At 35.8% G+C, this 19,553-nt stretch overlaps 2 protein-coding genes across 2 annotated transcripts; both read left to right on the top strand.

Moving 5' to 3' along the window:
- Positions 1 to 3,310: 3,310 nt before the first annotated feature.
- LOC104891039 (autophagy-related protein 18h) lies at positions 3,311 to 13,349 on the top strand. Its single transcript, XM_010676681.4, has 9 exons — positions 3,311 to 4,012; positions 6,269 to 6,727; positions 7,229 to 7,669; positions 7,771 to 8,016; positions 8,356 to 9,147; positions 9,252 to 9,430; positions 11,879 to 11,991; positions 12,069 to 12,602; positions 12,934 to 13,349. The coding sequence occupies exons 1-9, from the start codon at positions 3,848 to 3,850 to the stop codon at positions 12,936 to 12,938; spliced, it is 2,934 nt and encodes a 977-aa protein (XP_010674983.2). The 5' UTR covers positions 3,311 to 3,847; the 3' UTR covers positions 12,939 to 13,349.
- A 2,252-nt stretch (positions 13,350 to 15,601) lies between these two features.
- LOC104891038 (histidine-containing phosphotransfer protein 1) lies at positions 15,602 to 19,269 on the top strand. The gene is made up of 6 exons (XM_048643294.1): positions 15,602 to 16,055; positions 16,145 to 16,275; positions 16,368 to 16,436; positions 18,382 to 18,453; positions 18,553 to 18,625; positions 18,812 to 19,269. The coding sequence occupies exons 1-6, from the start codon at positions 15,990 to 15,992 to the stop codon at positions 18,872 to 18,874; spliced, it is 474 nt and encodes a 157-aa protein (XP_048499251.1). The 5' UTR covers positions 15,602 to 15,989; the 3' UTR covers positions 18,875 to 19,269.
- The last annotated feature ends 284 nt before the right edge of the window (positions 19,270 to 19,553 follow it).

The following is a 19,553-nucleotide window of genomic DNA, read 5'->3' as shown; positions in this document are numbered from 1 at the left end:
CGGACAAGCATGGGGCTCATTGGCCCCTCATCCGAGCCGCGTCCAACCAGCTCGGCCCAAGGAGGCTCTCCTCTTTGGTTGAGTAAGTCTCCTAAGTCCCAGATAGACTTAGCGAGAGCAGGCACCGGCTCGGACAAGCATGGGGCTCATTGGCCCCTCATCCGAGCCGCGTCCAACCAGCTCGGCCCAAGGAGGCTCTCCTCTTTGGTTGAGTAAGTCTCCTAAGTCCCAAATAGACTTAGCGAGAGCAGGCACCGGCTCGGACAAGCATGGGGCTCATTGGCCCCTCATCCGAGCCGCGTCCAACCAGCTCGGCCCAAGGAGGCTCTCCTCTTTGGTTGAGTAATCTCCTAAGTCCCAGATTGACTTAGCGAGAGCATGCACCGGCTCGGACAAGCATGGGGCTCATTGGCCCCTTATCCGAGCTGCGTCCAACCAGCTCGGCCCAACGAGGCTCTCTCCTATGAGACCGGGTCGGCACGCAAGCCTCCCCTCTCTCCTATGAGACCGGGTCGGCACGCAAGCCTCCCCTCTCTTCTATGAGACCGGGTCGGCACCTAAGATTCCCCTCTCTTCTATGAGACCGGGTCGGCACGCCAGCTTCCCCTCTCTCCCACAAGACCGAGTCGGCGCGCCAGCTTCCTCTCTCTCCCTCGAGACCGGGTCGACACATCCTTTCTCTCCTCTAAGGAACTGGGTTGGCATGTGCCACCCCCCCTCCTTGAGGAGAGCGGGTCGGCACTAGCCACCCCTCTCCTTGAGGAGACCGGGTCGGCACTAGCCACCACTCTCCTTGAGGAGACCGGGTCGGCACATGCCGCCCTTCTCTCCAAGGAGACCGGGTCGGCACTCGCCACCCCCCTCCTTGAGAAGACTGGGTCGGCACGTGCCCCCTTTTCCTCTAGAAGATCTGGTCAGCCTGGGCTCAGGACTGTCTGGGTTCCGCCACGAACGGGAGACACTTCAGCAAGGCCTCGATGTTTCCCATTCCTGGCGTGGGGCTAATTGTTTGGGCTTATTTCCTGGGTTAGGCCTGCCAGAGATAATTAAGCCCAATAAAGCCTTAAACCTCCAGAGGGCCCCACCTGTGATAGTGCTTTCCAGCTGTCAGTGCCCTCCAGCTGGCCTACAGTTGGGATATCCCAGCACTATAAATACTCAACCCCCTCATCAATGAGAAGGTATTGAATTCTTACCTAACAAACCAGAGCATCTCTCTCTAGACTTTATCTCTCTAAGCTTGATTACTGACTTGAGCGTCGGAGAGGCGATCCCGGAACAACCCCCGGGGCAGTCTAACCATTACTTTTGCAGGATTCCGGCGTACGGACTTTGGACTTAGGACATTCAAATCTGACCCGGTATTCCCTAAGCAAAGGAATCAGAACCCTTAATTTCTAGACAGAAACACTAGCTTTAATTTATCATAGCATAAGACTAAGAAACATAAATAATAGAGACCCATACCCACTTACAACTATAACCACGTTCAAGCAATTGATAAACTCCAAGGCTAGAAGGGAGCCACTATAAGCTAAAAAACCACACAACACTAAATTACATACTAAGTTGCCTTTTACTGTAGCGAAATTACGAACTTAGACAAACTATAGTCCTAATTAGGGGTGTTCATAGATGGTTAACCGTCCCGAAATAATATTTCGGTTCGGTAATCGTAAGTTTCGGTTCGCTCTCTTTACGAACCGTAACTGTTTGGACTAGTTACCGCTTAAGCGGTTAACCATTTTTTCGGTGCGATTTTTCGGTTAATCATTAACCTTTATTTAATCTATACTACTATGTTTTACTTAATGTACTATATATTTTCATTTTTTTTGTGTATATATTTTAATATTATATATATACACTCTAATATAAAAATGTTTAATAAAGTGGATAATAAATCCATTGAAGAATAAAACTAACACTAATAATTCACTTCATTTCATAATCATACTGATTATATTAGTACTAGAGTTTTCAAGTAATTACATACTTTCCCTAGTTGTTGTAACTTAGGAACAAATATTAGAATTAATGTAATTGTTTGAAAATGTTTCACAATAATTAAATAGAGAAAAATAATATTTCGGTTAACCATTCACTCAAAAATCACAACCGTCACCGTACCATTATTTAATCATCAATTTTATTGGTTTGGTAACCGTACCGTTGAAATTTTTTTTATCGTTACGGTAACCACCCATTTAGACCGGTTTTTCAATATTTCGGTACGATCTTTCGATTTCAGTTTTTTATGAACACCCATATTCCTAACTAGATAGATCAGGATTAGAAATAAGGGTTTTGGGGTCGTTGTCGTCCGATATCGAGTACCTGAGCCGATGAGCCCTTAGTTGGGGTTTTACCTCAATGTGCTAAATCAATTATCCTCAAGGACTTTCCCACTATATCTACATTTTTTTTTTGGGCTAGGAGAAACCTTGGAAAATTTGAGAGAACAAAGGAAATCCCAATTATAAAGGGTGAAAATCATTCATAAACTCTCTTGAAATCAATAACTACCCCTTAAGCTAAGCTAAATTGAACATACCACATATTTGATATCTTGTTCTACCAAGATACCTAATTTTAATAAACTTATTCATATTTTTCCTTAATTATGCAAGATCAGTTAGTAATTGTAAATGCTACATGATAAAAATTATTAAGAATCTTAGAAGTCCATTCAAAATATCATCTTCAAACTTTTATGGATAACATTATATAATTAATTAACTCAGATGCTATCATATTTTCAAATATTGATATATCTAACGAAAAGCTAACAGGACTGCATATTTTATTTCAAAAACTCGGATATCTCTTTTGTGCTTTCCTTAATTCACTAGGCTACATTCTAACAAAGAAGAAGCTCTAATTATTTTTTACCGATGTACATCTTTGTTCTAAAAATAAAAATCACCAACGCACATAAGAATTATTGATAGTAACTATTAACTCCTATTCATAAATTTAAAATCTACCCATTCGAAAAATAAAACCTTATTTATAACAAGTTGTGACTTGCGAGCAAGCATGTTTCAACTACTTGAATTTAGATGACAAATGATTTCTTCACAAAATCTCTATCTCCCCAAGAGATAAGATATACTCCTAACTACTTTTTTTTGTTCAAAGGATATACTCCTATTTCTTCTCAAATAAAAGAATATACACCTAGTTTAATTTTTTTTTTTTTGAAAAAAAACATGTTGCCAATGCGTTAATGAAACACCAATGGGACCATATGTAAGTTTACCATAAATTTATGTCATCATGGTTTCATAGATTGGGCACATTTCCAAAACTTGATAATTCCGCAATTAACATTAACTTGCACTACAAATCAAAACTTCTTAGAGAAGAAGAAGAGCCATAAACATAAACAACATCCCAAAAAAAACAAATTTTTTTTACAAGATTCAAGGAAATAACAAAAAAAAAAGAAAAAAAAAAGAATTAGTCCCCCAAAATTTTATCAAAATAAAAACTAACAATTTTCTAGAGAGAGAAAATATAGGAAGCTAGAGAGACAAAGAGATAGTGTATGAAGTTATGAACCCTCTTCTTCTTCTCTTCCCATTTAAACAAACAGGTCAAACCCAACAAACAACAAGAAACACCAACACACCCCAAAAAACAACAACCCATCATTTTCTCTCTCCTCTTTCTTCATCACCCACCTCTCTAATCATCATAACCTTCCACCGCCGGTAACTTTTCCGGTGACTTATGTGATTTTTACTCTGGTTTCCGGTAAATACCCGGTAATCGGTGAAAAGGGTTTCGTTTATTTTCTTCTTTTAGTAGAACTATATTTAGTTAGTTTTTTTTTTTTTATTAAATGAAACATCAGCAAACAAAGGGTATTAATAAAAACAATGGATTTACCCGTAATTCTTTCAAGTTTATTTCATCTTGTATTAAGACTGTTTCTTCCGGTGTCCGGTCAGCCGGTGCTTCTGTTGCCGCTTCCATTACTTCTGATTCAAATGACATCAAAGACCAGGTTTTTATTATTATTATTGTTGTTATTGTATGATTTTGTTATGGAATTGATTTGGGTTTTTATTTATTTGTGTGATTAAATTGTTGATTTTGTAGTTGATTGAATTTATGGGTTTGAAGAAAATGTGGTGATTGAAACTTTGATTGTGATGATGGGTTTGTTTGAGTTGTTGTTTTTGGTTGGACTTGAGTTATTAAATTTGACTGACAGTGATTTACGCTAGGACTTTATTACTCACATTTATTATTTAGGTTGGAGATGATCAAATTGTGTTTTTGGATGTTAAATGATGACCCATTTAGGAAATTGAAGAAATTGGGTTGTAAAATTTAGGTTTGAGAGCAATCAATGAGATGATTTTGAGCTTTTTGAGAGGAATATGATCTAATGATTGATCGAGCGGGTTGCAAATAGGGAAATCATATGTGGGTTTTGGTTTCTAGTGTTTGTTAGATGTGGAGTTTGATGATGTAGTTGGTTAATGTTAAGTGAAAGCAATCATTGAAAGGTTTGAAAGCTAGTGCGTTTTTGGTGTTTAATGTTGGGCTCATGTTACATTGCTTGCTTTGAGTTTCTATTGGATGAAAGAGTGGTGTTGATACGATTTGGTACATTGCTGGGAATGTCTGCTTTTGAGGTTTCCTTTGCTGATTTTATCTAATTTTAGGCTGGTCTTCTCCATGTTATCAGTTGTCTTCCTCGTTCTTTGGTTTCCTTGGCCTCTTCCATCTGCTTATGGTCCTTTCAAGGAGCTTTTTGAATGATATATGATGTGAATTGCTCTTCCGGTCATTCGTTAGAAGTTGAGCACCACATCTGGGATCTGTAAGGGTGTGAGTAATTGGTACTATATAATACTTTGAAAGTTCTTGCCAATGTGGGGAATTTGTTTATCCTTTTATCACTTTTAGTCAGGTGTTGTTATTGTTTTTGTATTTCAAAGTCTCTCTTTAATTGATATGAGACATGGCTCCAAACTAAAATTTTTTGGTCATGATAATTTGTTGGCTAAGACAATATTTTTAATCCAGTTGAGAAAATGCAACATAGGATACCCTATGTAACCTATCAGCTTTAGTTTATCTATGTTCATGAATTTTATAATCATTTTAAATCCTGAGAGACAAAGTAGTGACAGACTAATTTTTGCTGTCAAGTGTACGAATTTTCATTGATATTAAGCCTGCTTAGGTGAACCTTTATAGGCTGGAAACTGATAGTATGGGTGAGACATCTAGTTTCGAACATGGTTATATGGATGAGGAAGTAGTGGAATGACCCTGTTGCTTGGTATTATAATGTCATAGAGCAGTAATTCTACATTATGGTAAATTTTGGGTACATTCCTTCATTCCTTGTACTGACTGGTTGATATTTTAGTACATTAGGACCCTAATTTGTGCAGGTGAATCTTAATTGTTTGTGTTAATAGTTATTACAGTCTCTACAGATGGTAATATAACAATTGTGTCATAGTTGTAAATATGATAAGGTTTTTTTTATCACTTCGTTAGATTAAAGGTTGTTGGGTCAGCCCTGCACAAGATCTGCAGAAACGTTAGATTAAAGGTTGTTGGGTCAGCCCTGCACAAGATCTGCAGAAAGAATCTGAGTCTGATTTTCATATCTTCCACCTTTTAGTTTACTTGTTGAATTTCACGATCCATATAATAGGAGCAATAGTTGGTGAGTGGATGTTGTCTTGTATATTAGGTGCTATATTATCTAAAGTCAGAAGAAGTATGCTATGCTGATTGCTGATACATATTTTCATCAAGACTTTTGCATGACTTTTAACCTAAACTGTTTAAATGGGTATGTTGATATGAAGAGTCTATGTTTCACAAATGTATACTCCAAGATAGGAGCAATATTTAGTGACTGGTGTTGTCTTGTATACTAGGTGCTATATTACTTGAAGTCAGCAGAAGTATGTTATGTGATGCATAATTTCGATCAAGACTTATGCATAATATTTAACCTAGATCATTTGAAATGTGTATGATGGTGTGTAGAGTCTGTGTAACACAAATGTAGACTCTATAGAGTGATACCATTGCTGTATATCCCAAGAAAGACTTAGGTGAGCAATTATGAGAGAGGAAAACAGGGACGATATTTGGCTTTCCAGTTGCTGTCTCTCTCTCTTTTTTCCTACTTGTTTTTTTAATTGTTTTTTCCCCATGGATTTTGCTTTTGTGATGATTCCTTTGGCATGATGAATGATAAGGTTTTTAATTTATCATGGTAAAACAGGTGCTATGGGCTTGCTTTGATAAGATAGAACTCAGTCCATCTAGCTTCAAGCGTGTTCTGTTACTTGGTTATACCAATGGCTTCCAAGTATTGGATGTTGATGATGCCTCAATTGTTACTGAGCTGGTGTCAAGGCGGGATGGAGCATGTACTTTTTTGCAAATCCAGCCTCTCCCTGCTAACTCCGAAGGTGGTGAAGGATTCAGGGCATCACATCCTTTACTTCTGGTTGCTGCAGGAGATGAAACCAAGGGTCCCGATCCCACTCAGAGGAGGAGAGATGGGTTGGTTAGAGATGGCTATATTGAATCCCAAACTGGGAATGTGGTCCATTCTCCAACCGCTGTTCGCTTTTATTCGTTGAGGTCTCACAACTATGTTCACGTTTTGAGATTTCGTTCTGCTGTCTATACAGTTAGATGTTGTCCTCGCATTGTTGCTGTGGGCCTTGCTTCGCAAGTGAGCATTTGCTTATCTTAGATCCTTTGTCGAATGTTGATGATATATTTCTATTTTGTGCTGCTAGTCTGAGAAATATTACTCTCTGAACAATGTTTTTGATGACCCTGTGAATGCGTCATCTGCATTTGCATTCTAAGCATTTTTGTCTGTTTTACCTTGCATGATATTTGAAATGGTAACAAGGTTCATGCAATTGCTAGGCGCTAGCCTGGAATGAGTCCTACTAAGTATAACCAAAAGTGTTGTGGATTTTTTTTAATGATTAATTATTTATCCAAGCATTTAATATGTTAAAGTTGCAATCATTATTACACTTCAATTAAGATACATTATTGTAAAGCTGCTACAGTCCATGGGTTGGTGACCGTTGTTTCCTTGTCAATTTTGTCAAGCAAGATTTTCTTAGCAAGTCTTTCCCAGGAATAGAAGGGAAGAGATAAGAAAAGGAAATTATGCAGATGTGTACTTTGAATGACAACTTTTTGTATCTACATGCAGATATATTGCTTCGATGCTCTTACTCTCGAGAACAAATTCAGTGTTTTGACTTATCCGGTCCCTCAAATGCCTGGCATGGGATTGGTTGGTATCAATGTTGGTTATGGTCCTATGGATGTTGGTCCAAGATGGTTGGCATATGCTTCTAATAACCCCTTGTTGACTAATACAGGGCGGTTAAGTCCTCAAAGTCTTACACCTTCTCCTGGTGTGAGCCCGTCCACATCTCCTAGTGGTGGGAGTATGGTGGCTAGGTATGCTATGGAGTCGAGCAAGCAGTTGGCTTCTGGGCTGATTAGTCTTGGTGACATGGGCTATAAGACATTCTCCAAGTACTGTCATGAGCTTCTTCCTGATGGTTCTAGCTCTCCTGTAACTGCCAGTTCTGGCTGGAGAGTTAACAAAACTTCTGCTAATTCACCTGAGGAGATTGCTGGGATGGTGAGTTTCTTGATACTTGAATGGGAGAATGCAAAATCTTGCATTTCCCATGCTTTGGCTCATGGTTTATGCATTTAAATGTTTGTGTTGATTTGTTGCAGGTTATTGTTAAAGATTTTGTTTCCAGAGCTGTTATAGCACACTTTAGGGCTCATACAAGTCCAATTTCTGCGCTGTGTTTTGATCCTAGTGGGACACTTTTGGTGACTGCATCAATACATGGTAATAATATAAACATCTTCCGGATAATGCCATCATGCTCAAAGAATGGAGCAGGCAGTCAAAACTACAATTGGACATCATCTCATGTGCACTTATACAAGCTTCATCGTGGCATCACATCAGCTGTATGTTCAGAATTTGCCTTCTTCCTTTATTACTCTTTCTTCCTTTCTAAGCTCTTTTCCCCCCCTTCATGGTATACAATATCTGGAGCTCTACAATTCTAATAAGGAAGTTAGAACACATTTACTATCTTGCCTTATGTTACAGAATGCTTTACTTTTTTTCATTTTTGCTGCATATTTATCTATTAAACTGACCCTGACCTTATTGATATATAAATACCTTTTTTAATCATACATCTAGACAACATGTAATTTAGGGATGGAGGGATATTAAAGTTGTAGTGATTGGACTTCGTCAAGGTCTTTCCCTCATGTCAACTTATGGGCTTTAATTCTCAGGTCATTCAAGATATCTGTTTCAGCCAATATAGCCAGTGGGTAGCTATAATCTCATCAAAAGGAACTTGCCACATATATGTTCTGTCTCCCTATGGCGGGGAGTGCGGGCTTCAAGTTCAGAATTCTCATGTTGATGGACCTACTCTTGTTCCCGTCTTATCTTTGCCATGGTGGTCTACTTCATCTTTTACTGTGAATCAGCAGGCCTTTTCTGCTCCGCCGCCACCTCCAGTAACACTTTCTGTGGTTAGTAGAATAAGAACTGGTAATTCCGGGTGGCTCAACACAGTAAGCAGTGCTGCATCTTCTGCAGCCGGAATGGGCTCTGTGCAACCTTCTGCTGTTTCGGCTGTTTTTCATTGCTCAATGCCAATTGGATCGCTGCCTGGACGCTCGAATTCCTTGGAGCACCTTTTGGTTTACTCTCCTTGTGGTCATCTTATCCAATATGGACTTCTCCCTTCTATGGGGACGGAGACTGCTGATACTGCTTCAAGAACTGGGTCAGGGTCACTGGTGCAGATGCAGGATGAGGACTTAAGGGTGAAGTCTGAAGTCGTTCATTGGTGGGATGTTTGCCGAAGAGCAGATTGGCCAGAAAGGGAGGAGTGCATCAAGGGGATTGTTTTTGGTAGAAAAGGTTCTTCAGAAATGATGTTGGAGACATCTGACTCTGAAGATAATGACAATGGTGGAAAGGCAGAAGAGCTGCATGAACATTCCACCTTATATCTATCCAATGCAGAAGTTCAAATGAATTATGGCAGGATACCGACATGGCAAAATTCTAAGGTACGCCTTTGCTTGCTTTGACATATTATGTAATCTTATGAATATATAGGAGGTGTAACTCTGTTGGATATTTTAATATTCTAACTTCATTATCTGGCTTGTAGGTACACTTCTTCGCTATGAGTTCTGTGATCCCTGACAGACAAAAATGTTCTGTTGATGATGATCTTGGTGGAGAAATTGAAATTGAGAAGCTCCCTCACCTAGAGATTGAAATAAAGCGGAAGGATTTGTTGCCTGTTTTTGAACACTTCCACAAAGTGAATTCTGATTGGAGCAACAGGTATGTGAACATCCTTGCAATGTATTTCTCTTCTGGCTCTTACTCTATTTTATTACACTATTATCCTCCCTTTTTAGTAGTTAACTGTCACAATTACCTCGTCATATTGGTTTCAACAACTTGATATGTTGGAAAATTTGATACGTTAGGCAGCTTCTTGGTATCATGATTTAAGTTTGTGACCCATTCCACACTCGCGGGTACGGGTATAACACTTGGAGTATTTGACGAAGCTTTTAACTGTTAGTAGAGTGTGGGTTATATATCCACAGTAGACACTGGCGGATCCAAGATTTATATATGCGGTGGGCCAAACTCAACGTGTTAATTTTCTTATAAATTTTATTTAGATCTTGCATATATATTGGTTTCATTTTAATTTACATAATATTCTCTGTGTCTCAAAGATAGATGAGATGGAGAAGTGAGGTAAATTTAAGTGTAAATAGCAGTTTGAGATAGATAAAAAATAGTTGTAAATAGTAATATAGGACATATAAAGTGTTAAAAAATAGTATTTATTCTATCTTTTTTATAGTTTGAACTTTATAATTAAACCATACGATTGTAACAATATACAAGACAAGAAAGCAAATATATAAACGAAAAGACACAAAGAGTGTTGAATATATATATTTTTTAATTTTTAAGAAACAATGTTCAGGATTAGAAAAATAGAAAATTATAATATTTAATTATGAAGCGAGATACTAGTATTAAAATTTTGAAAGAAGTAGAGTAATCAAGTTTGATAACCCTAATCGAAGATGAACATGATAAAAATAAAAGAATCAAGTCACCTTCAAATAAAATACTAGAAAAGAAAAAAGGGTTGACTGAAATGACATAAAAAACAGAAGACCAGATACATCATAGTGATCATACATAATGGATAAGGAAATGAGTCAAATGACAAACAACAACAACAACAAAGCCTTAGTCCTAAAATGATTTGGGGTCGACTAACATGAATGTCATTGAAAATCGTCATCGTGACCAATGAAATAAGAAAAGAATGTGAAGTTAAAAAGGATAAACAAGGAAGAGGGAGAAAGTGAAATAAATAAGTTTAAGAAGGAAAAATGTAAGGATGGATAAATAAAATAAATACATTTGAAAAAATCATATAGAAGAGAGCTAAGAAAAGATGGAGAGAGAAATAACAACTTTGTAAGGAAAATTAATGAAAAGTTTATAGAAAACCTTAAGCAAGGAAAATAAATGCCAACACATTGTATTTAACACACGCATCTCCACCACATTCATCTTATGCATTGAACAATGTTTCAGTGCCATCATTTCGTGTTGTACAACAATGCCGGTCTAATTGTCGCGCGGTAGAATTTTCCCTTCAATCTTTGAGGCATGCTTAAATCACATAGGAACACCCGTGGCACTCTTCTACTTCAACCAACCTGCTTTGATTCTAAGAGCCACATCGCCATCTAATTCCCCATCCTTTTGGATAATAGATCCTAAATAGCGGAAGATTCAGAACCTTGGACAATCTTCCCATCTAAGTAATCACCCATGCCTCTCGGTTTTGGACCGCACTATTCTTACACTCCAAATATTGCGTCTTGTTTCTACTCACCCTAAAGCCTCAAGATTCCAAAATGTCTCCATAATCCCAACTTACTTTCCACTCCTTTTGTTTTATAAATCAACAAACTATCATCTGCAAACATCATGCACCAAGATATATCATCTTGAATTGACCACGTCATTTCGTCCATGATTATAGCAAAAAGAAACTGGCTAAGTGCCAAAACTTGATGTACTCTAATCGTAATGGGGAACTCTTTCGTCTTTCCAACACTAGTTCGCACACTCGTGCTAACTCCCTCATACATGTCCTTTATGATATCAATATACTTCAGCGAAATTCCTTTCCTACTTAAAGCCCACCAAAGAAGTTCCCTCGGTATCTTATCATATGCCTTCTCCGAAGCAATGAAAAAAATAGACCAACTACATAATGGAGAAGTAAAACACCAAAGCTACAATTGCTAGGCCTAGGAGTCGAATACGCTTAGGTAATAATGCTTGCCCTGCACCAATTCTAACAGGAGATATTTGTTTTACTCCTTCAGAACAGGGCACTTATATTTGGTTTTGATCATGGGGTGGGACGTGGCCCGGGTAGCCCATCCCCTAGATCCCGCCCCTGGTGGTAGATACTCATAGCCAAATTCATATAAGTTGAAGCAGAAAATTCAAAAAGATTATATTGCCTCTGCTCACATGTTTAATTGATATTGATTTCCAGTGATTACATACCTTAATGGGCATGTTGTTTTGTCTGGCATTGAAGTAAGACTTAAGCAGACTCTCCTGAGTAGCCCTTAAAACACAGTAATGGCCTGATACTTGATGAGTAGAACTGACTTTTTTTTTTGCACTTTCATTTCTTCAAGTGTCATCCTTGAATTTTATGCTGTATTTTAGGGGTGCAATTGGGGATATGTATTCTACTTCCACAGCTGAAGCTCGTTTGGCTGAAGATAAGTACCCATCTCCTGCTGTTGTCCAATCTCAACCTGTACATAACTCACAGTTTGGTAAGAAAAATTGTTGAGCTAGTTCCGTTGTCTCTATTTGATTCTCTCCTCTAAATTTTCCTCTGCACTTCTGTCAGGACCCTTTGAATCGGCTGCACAGATGGACATATACAAGTCTTATCTGGGAATTGCTCAAAATCAGATTGTCAACAATGGGATAAAAGTTCCTACTACCTTTCCTTTGCCTTTACTGACCCAAACCTCACTAAAAACTGACACTTCCATTATGGAAATCTCTCCACCTGAAAACAGTTGCCTTGTAAATAGTCCATCCCCTGTAAAAAATGCATCACTTTCAGCTGAAAGAGCTAACCCAAAGGAAGTCCAATCGTCCAGCAGTGTTGGAGGTAGTGAAGCCTCAAATGTTAGTTCTAACCGTTCTGATTTTAGTATGAACGTTGCTGAAGAAAGCTCTGTCCAAGACCCATTAGATTATGGGGGTTATTTCGAAGAGGAATATTGTAAAGCTGCACCTCTTGATGAAAGCCATGAGCTGTCTGAAGTTGTTACTGATGTAGATAGCAGCAGTAGCCCCCGTGAGAAAGCGAAGTCTGAAGAAGATGGCGAGAGTGATGAATTGCTTGGAGGTGTTTTTGCCTTTTCTGAAGAAGGTATCAACTTGTACCTTTACCTAATTATACATGCTTGTTTGTTTGACATATAAATGCATGGGAAGTACAAACTCGTGGGAAGTGGAACGATATATAGTTTGGTTGAGAAAAACATAAGAAATCAGACTTTTTAGGAGGTTGTACTTCTCACAAAATGCAGGAAGTTGTTTACGGGAGGGTTTTACTTCTGATGGAAAGTTTTACTTCTCATAATCACCCAAGTAACTTTCCTTGGAAATAATATTTCTAATTTCTATGTGTAATAACACGATAACTTAGTCTTCAATTTTCATCTAATTTTAAAATTTGACATGTTCATGCCTTCTTGTAGGATGAAAAGCAAATCTCAGCCGGCTCTCTTTGTGCTGGACTTGCTGTCAAGTATAGTAAAATTATAGTCAGAGGTCCACCAAATCGAGGGTGATGATTCAAGTGATTTAAGGTTCTGTCCATCATAGCCATTTGATATTGAATCTATGGAATAGACTCGTTCTCTCGGGGGTTACGATGTATATTTTTTTCTTCTTTTGTTGTTCCTCTTTTGTGTCATTGCTACCAAAGCAAGTGCTTCTGGTTTTCCATTCTTCTAGTTTACATGTACATGTTGTAGATTGAATAGTGCAAATGATTTCTGTGATCATATGTTCTTTTAATGCTCTGTAACATTAAATTCTTCAAGGAAAGAAAAAAAAAAGAGAAAATTTAGAAATAAGAAAAAGGAAAGAAAAAAAACTTGGATGATTGTTAGTTGTGCTGTACAGTATTTTCTCCTGGCAAGAAAGTTTTATCATTGCCACTTCAGATGGTGAATGTTGTATGCTGATGGATAGTATCATGGTGGCCTTGTAGTGAGCGGTGAATTCATTGTTGCCAAAAACACTGTTTAGGGGTGAAGATGCCTATCTGCTTGGAGTACATCAAATGTTAGTTGTCCTGAATAAGTTATTTGATTATTTCTAAGCTATTAAGAGGTTAACAGCCAACATTTGGCAAAATTACATGAAACTAGGTGTTGTATAGATATTCATCACTATTACAATTTATTTTTAACAGTGTTAAGGAGAAACACACTATTAAAAGTTGAAGTTTTTAGAGATTCTCTTTCTCTTCATATTCAAAATTACCATAAATTGTATTAAGATGGTGTTACATATTTTGTAAATATTAATATCAGTGTTACAATTTATTTTTAACAGTGTCAAGGAGGAACACACTATTGATTGACAAATTCGTTCATCTTTTTTTTATTAGACCTTCTAGAATTTACCCCTTGGAAATCTTTAATGAAGTTGAATTCTACGATCTTAAGAGCATGGTCACTCATGTTCCAAAAAAGCATGTCGTACATCTCTGTCATCAACTTTCTCTCTCATCTATTCATCTTACAATTGCATGGAGGTGTTTTTTCCTTCTCGGACGAAAGGTTACAACTTGCAAGGAAAAACCTCTTACCAGTACCTAGTCTCGGTCATTATTACTCTCATTTTTTTTACGACCTATGGCTTTAACGGCATTTTTTACCACCTATAGCCTTGACAGGCAACATTTGTGAAATATTGAAATGTATTCAAGTTGAGTACTTTCGTAGGTCTTAGTGTCTTACTAGTTACATATTGGATTTTTGCCAATAATTTTCTCATCTGATTTGTGTTGGTGTCCCCTACTTGAGATGCTTATCAATCCTTCATATTCGTCACTCGTATATACCACTGTAAATAATAGAGTGGTCCATGCCCTACTAATTCATCATTAATGTTGGGTGACATTCTACTTCGTTGATTTAGAGCAATGTAGATAACTATCATGTCCTGTTAGAACTGCAAGTTGTTAACAATGTAGCAAAACCTGTTTCGTTTTAAGATTCATATAATCATATGTTCATTTCTTATCCAAAAAATCTTTGTTTTCTAGCTACTTAGATAGAATTGCCAGAGAGATCCTAGGTAAATGTATAATATGATGTTTGGCTAAGGCTAATCTATGATTACTTCAAGAATGATTATTCAGTGACTATTAGTTACAATCATGGATCACAAATTAAAGTGGCTTTAGCAATTAATGCAATCATATCTTGCTACATGAACTTGTTTAGCTCCTTTAACATCATCAGCACTAAAAAGATACATAAAAAAATAACAAGTTTTCATTGAAAGATGACGGTATAAATTATTGAAGTACGCTTAATATGAGCTTAAAGAGACGATTGGATGATTGGGGAGGGGAAATAGTTGTCGATTTGCAGCTTAAAGAGACGATAAACTAAAAAATAGATAGTCTAGTGTAAATTAAGGTTTTTTTGTTTGTTTGAAGGTAGTATAAAAATTAGTTTGATAAGTTTCAATGTCATATTACTAATAGGTAGTTAGGTACTACTACTACTAGTTTTTGTTCTCAGAATCACCTCTACCTCACCCCATTGCTCCTCGCTCTACTTTGATGAGCACAACAAATTTAGTTACTCTACTTTGTCAATTTTATGAAGAGTGACAAAGGGAACATCACACCTTGCTATTCAGATTTTGGGACAAGCAACTTCGAGATTCTGAAGCGATGGCTTGTCGACAACCAAAGGAGCTAGAACTAGAGCTAGGCTTGGTAGGTACATTTTATCTTAGAGTGGAGGGCTTTGCTTGAGGATACTAAGACAAATGCCAAGTTAATAACCCAACTAGAGATGGACATTGTAGTTCTCATATTACATTGGGTCAGGTCTAAAACGGGGAAGGAAAAATCGTGTCGTGTCAAGCCAAAGTTGTCATCATGACACTATACATGTACAACTCTAAATTCAATGAGCGCACATAAAGATAATGACCGAAATTGCCATCATATTTATCTAGAGGTAGGTGTTTCCCGAAATATATTAGAAAAAGCCGGATAAAACTTAAAAGTGATCCCCACATTGGTGGGGACCGGACCTACTTCCTCGCATGATAATATACAGTAAGGCTCCTGTTAATCGCGCAATATATCAATCTTCATAAGCATGTGCACAATGCTACTCCAAAATTGCACATTAGCATAAAGGAAGATGACTATGTACTATTTACAGCTATATAATTGCAGTATTATGGGATATAAATATGTGAAAATGGGTTTTGTTCCAAATACCATATAACATGATTATCTTATGCTTAGTCTAAGGGTGCAAAAAACTAACAATCATCATCTAAACAGTTTTTTATTAAGAAAACTCATTATTTAATCATCAGATCTTCTCTCTGACTTAGTTATTCATATTATATCACTATATATATAAATCCCAGATAAACAAATTCCAGATTACACTTAAAACTTTTTTTAAAGACTTTATTTTTCATTGGAAAACACAAGTTTTCATCCTTCTTCTTTGAGTTTTTAGAGAGAGAAAGTCGTTGGAAAAAAAAAATGGGTAGTGGAACTGCTCAGTTGCAAAAAGAGTTAGTTGATTATACTACTTCCTTGTTTGATCAGGTACTAATTTCTCTCTTTCTCTCTCTAATTATCTTTCTCTCTCTCATTAAGCTTCATAATCTTCTCTTTCTCTCTCTAATTAAAAACAGGGGATTCTCAATGATCAATTTACTCAGCTTCAATTACTGCAAGATGAAAGTAACCCAGAATTTGTTCTTGAAGTTGTTAATCTTTTCTTTGAAGATTCTCAAAGATTACTTAATGAATTGGCTAAATCTTTGTTAGTTTTTTCTCTCTAATTTTTTTTTTTGTGTATTTATTAAATATGTATGTCTAAAACAAATGAGTTAATATATTAATTTAATGATGCAGAGAACAAGAAAATGTGGACTTCAAGAAGCTTGATACTTATCTTCACCAATTGAAAGGCAGCAGTTCCAGGTTATTATTTTTTCTCATACTCTTATGGTTGTTACGACTTTTTCTTTAGAATATAATTAAAGATTGTATTGAATAACTAAATTCGTATGTTATTGCACCATAAACTGTAAATTTATATTGGATATGTACGTTATTTTACATATATTAGTCGTAATCTTATATTTTTGTGAAAAATTAACCTTTTAATCTTCTTGAATTGACCAAAAACTCGATAGTTCTTTCAAATATTAATAAATTATAAAATTATATTGAATACGTATATTATTTGTATATGTTGGTCACAGTTTTTTAATTTTATGCAAGTAAGTTTGCAATCTACCTTCTTGTTTTCTTGACAATACCAAAAAAACTTGGTAATTTCCTTAAGTATTACTACTAATATTAATATATGCGCTATTTGCTTGTATTATCGGATTTTTTTAGGGGTTATCGGAATTTTATTTACGAAAATATCAAAATTAAAATAAGTAAAGCTCGTTATTATAACGATAAAGAAAAGAAGTTCTACCTACCAATAAATATCGTATCATCTGACAATATTGAAGGAATCTGGCAAATTAAACATCATTATCTCGTTAGAGTGAAATAATAGCTTTTTATAGTACAAACTTTTGTTTGGTTAAAGCTTAAAGGAATATTTACATTGAGGAGTTCATTTTTTTATGGTACAAACTTTTGTTTGGTGAAAAGATTAGAGTTCGTCCCGATATTTTATGACAATTTGGCTAAAAGTTTTAACAAAAATTATTAAGAGAGATGGTCTAATTTTAATATAAAAGTAAACCTAATAACTAAATGGATTATATTAGTCACCGAAAGAAATTAACCTAACAACTATTAGGTTAATTCTCTTTTTAATATTGGGCTTACTATTGCCTAATTTTATTTTAAAAGTAGGTGGTCTCTTACCATACAAATTCAAGTTTTAACACTCCTTCCGTCTTATAATATACTGTTTATTTTTTATTTTTTTTTAACAAGAATTAAGGTAAGTAGAACCTGAAAAACAAACAATTTATATTATGGAAAAAAAAATTAATTTTAGGAGAGATAAATGGTGAATAATGGGTGAAAGAGAACCAAATATATGACTAATACAACCCTCATGTTCAATAAACAAAGAAAAAAACTCTTTTCAATGAGCAAATAAATGATGGTTGCATGGTTTTTTAGGCAAATTAAGGCGAATTGTAGAATTGAAAAATAAAAACAAAAACAATATTTTGAGACATCCAAAATAACATGTAAGCACGATAGTATAAGACGGAGGGAGGGAGTAGTATTTTAGTTTTTTTGGGCCCAAAGGAGTTCTTGTTATTTGGGAATATCAAAATGACTTTGATAGAGGATACTCGTTATTATAGGCGCACTAACACATTAAAATTACAGTCTTCTCGCCACGTAATTTCGTTTGTTTAATGGTGTTTATTGAATCACTATTATGAGATTTATGACCCCAAGTAAAACTGATCTGCGAGAAAAGTTCTAATCTTTTTTTGCCTTTCCGTGTTTTCTTTGAGAGTAACAATAATACTTTTCAATTCCTAAGAAATTATACTTTCGTTTATTTTTTAGAATGTATTCATTTTTTATTGTGAGCTTGGGGTCTAATTGTTAGAGTCTTTTAAGAACTTCAAAATATGAATATCGATTGAAGTTTTATGTTGATGTTAAATTAATACAAATTTTATCATACATTCGGATGTATCGTGAACACGGTATACTCAAGGTTATTTTAATACCAAGTTGTTACGAAAGAACTTGATACCAAATTACCAATATATTCAACCCAACCTACAACCAAATGACATGTACGTGAATACAACCTGATTAAAAATAAGCAAAGAAAACCTCATCTAGCGTCTAGGCTTCTACTATAATGGGTGTGTTCCTTGATTTTTGGGATTTAGCTAACGATCTTTTTTGGGGCAACTAAATGATGCAGCATCGGTGCACAAAGAGTGCTAAATGCATGCATTGCATTTCGAAGTTGTTGTAATGAGAAGAACATTGAAGGGTATGTTTATTTTACTCTACAATCTGCATATGGAAGTAATATTATATAGTACCAAAAACTTTTGATGAAGTTTGTTGTATATGTACTTTTATTTCACAGGTGCTTAAACTATTTGCAACAAGTAAGGAATGAGTACATCCTAGTGAAAAAGAAACTAGAAAGTTTACTTCAGGTGAGCAAAACTTGCATAATTCCCAGGTTAAATTTAGTTTGTTGGTTAATTTAACAAGCTGCATGATCTTGTGATCAAGTAATCAAGTAAAACTACTATTTGCTCAATTAAATAGTAACTTAAAGACGCAAGTATATATGCTGATTATGTGTACTATTATTCATGTCATGCCATGTTATGTTGTAGTTGGAGCAACAAATTGTAGCAGCCGGTGGATCAATTCCTAAGGTGGTCGGAGATACTAAATAAATAACAAATTTTCAGAGTAACTACATGATGGGGGCATGGGACCACCAGATATTCGAATATTAGAGATACATTGTCTATTTTAACAAAAAAAAAAAAAAACTCGTCCTCTTTTTTATTTGCTTCATTTTTCTTTTGAGGATGTCCAAAAAAAATTGCCCTATATCAAAAATAAGTGTGGAGAACAGTCAATTATTCTCAGAGATTCGTTATATTTGGTCCTACTGTTTTTGGTTTCATCAAACCTACCCAACCAGAATTATAAGTACATTGTTCATATGTTTCTTTTTAGTTTTTTGTAACTTTGTATGACTTATCTACTCTTTTGCAAATTGTCGCGTTCATAGTTGTTCTATTTTTTTCTTTATAATATTAAATGGTGAATATTATTGACTAAATTAAGTTTTTCAATAGTGTTATTAGAATAATAACAAATTTCAGGTATTGTTCAATATTGAACAAGCAGTCTGTAATAATAAATTTCAGGTAGTGCTGGAAAAACTTAATTCCACTTTGACGCTGCGAGGTTTGATTTGATATAATTGATAATTCCACTTTGGTACATTATGGTTTCACAAATTTTATTTTGGTGCCATAAGCTTAAACCTTTTTTTTCCATCTTGGTATCGCGTGGTTCTCTAATTCTACGTTCATTATGTTCTAAGAATTAATATACTAATAT

This window comes from Beta vulgaris, chromosome 4 (genome assembly GCF_026745355.1).
Source record: "Beta vulgaris subsp. vulgaris cultivar EL10 chromosome 4, EL10.2, whole genome shotgun sequence".
NCBI lineage: Eukaryota > Viridiplantae > Streptophyta > Magnoliopsida > Caryophyllales > Amaranthaceae > Beta > Beta vulgaris.
Note: the sequence above shows the minus strand (reverse complement) of the source record. Positions and strands in the feature narration are given on the sequence as shown.

Bases quoted from the DNA above. Each gene is read 5' to 3' on its own strand.
- LOC104891039 (XM_010676681.4), top strand. From the start codon at position 3,848: ATGAAACATCAGCAAACAAAGGGTATTAATAAAAACAATGGATTTACC. The intron at 4,013-6,268 runs GTTTTTATTATT...ATGGTAAAACAG, and splicing joins CAAATGACATCAAAGACCAG to GTGCTATGGGCTTGCTTTGA. The intron at 6,728-7,228 runs GTGAGCATTTGC...ATCTACATGCAG, and splicing joins CTGTGGGCCTTGCTTCGCAA to ATATATTGCTTCGATGCTCT.
- LOC104891038 (XM_048643294.1), top strand. From the start codon at position 15,990: ATGGGTAGTGGAACTGCTCAGTTGCAAAAAGAGTTAGTTGATTATACT. The intron at 16,056-16,144 runs GTACTAATTTCT...AATTAAAAACAG, and splicing joins CTACTTCCTTGTTTGATCAG to GGGATTCTCAATGATCAATT. The intron at 16,437-18,381 runs GTTATTATTTTT...TAAATGATGCAG, and splicing joins TTGAAAGGCAGCAGTTCCAG to CATCGGTGCACAAAGAGTGC.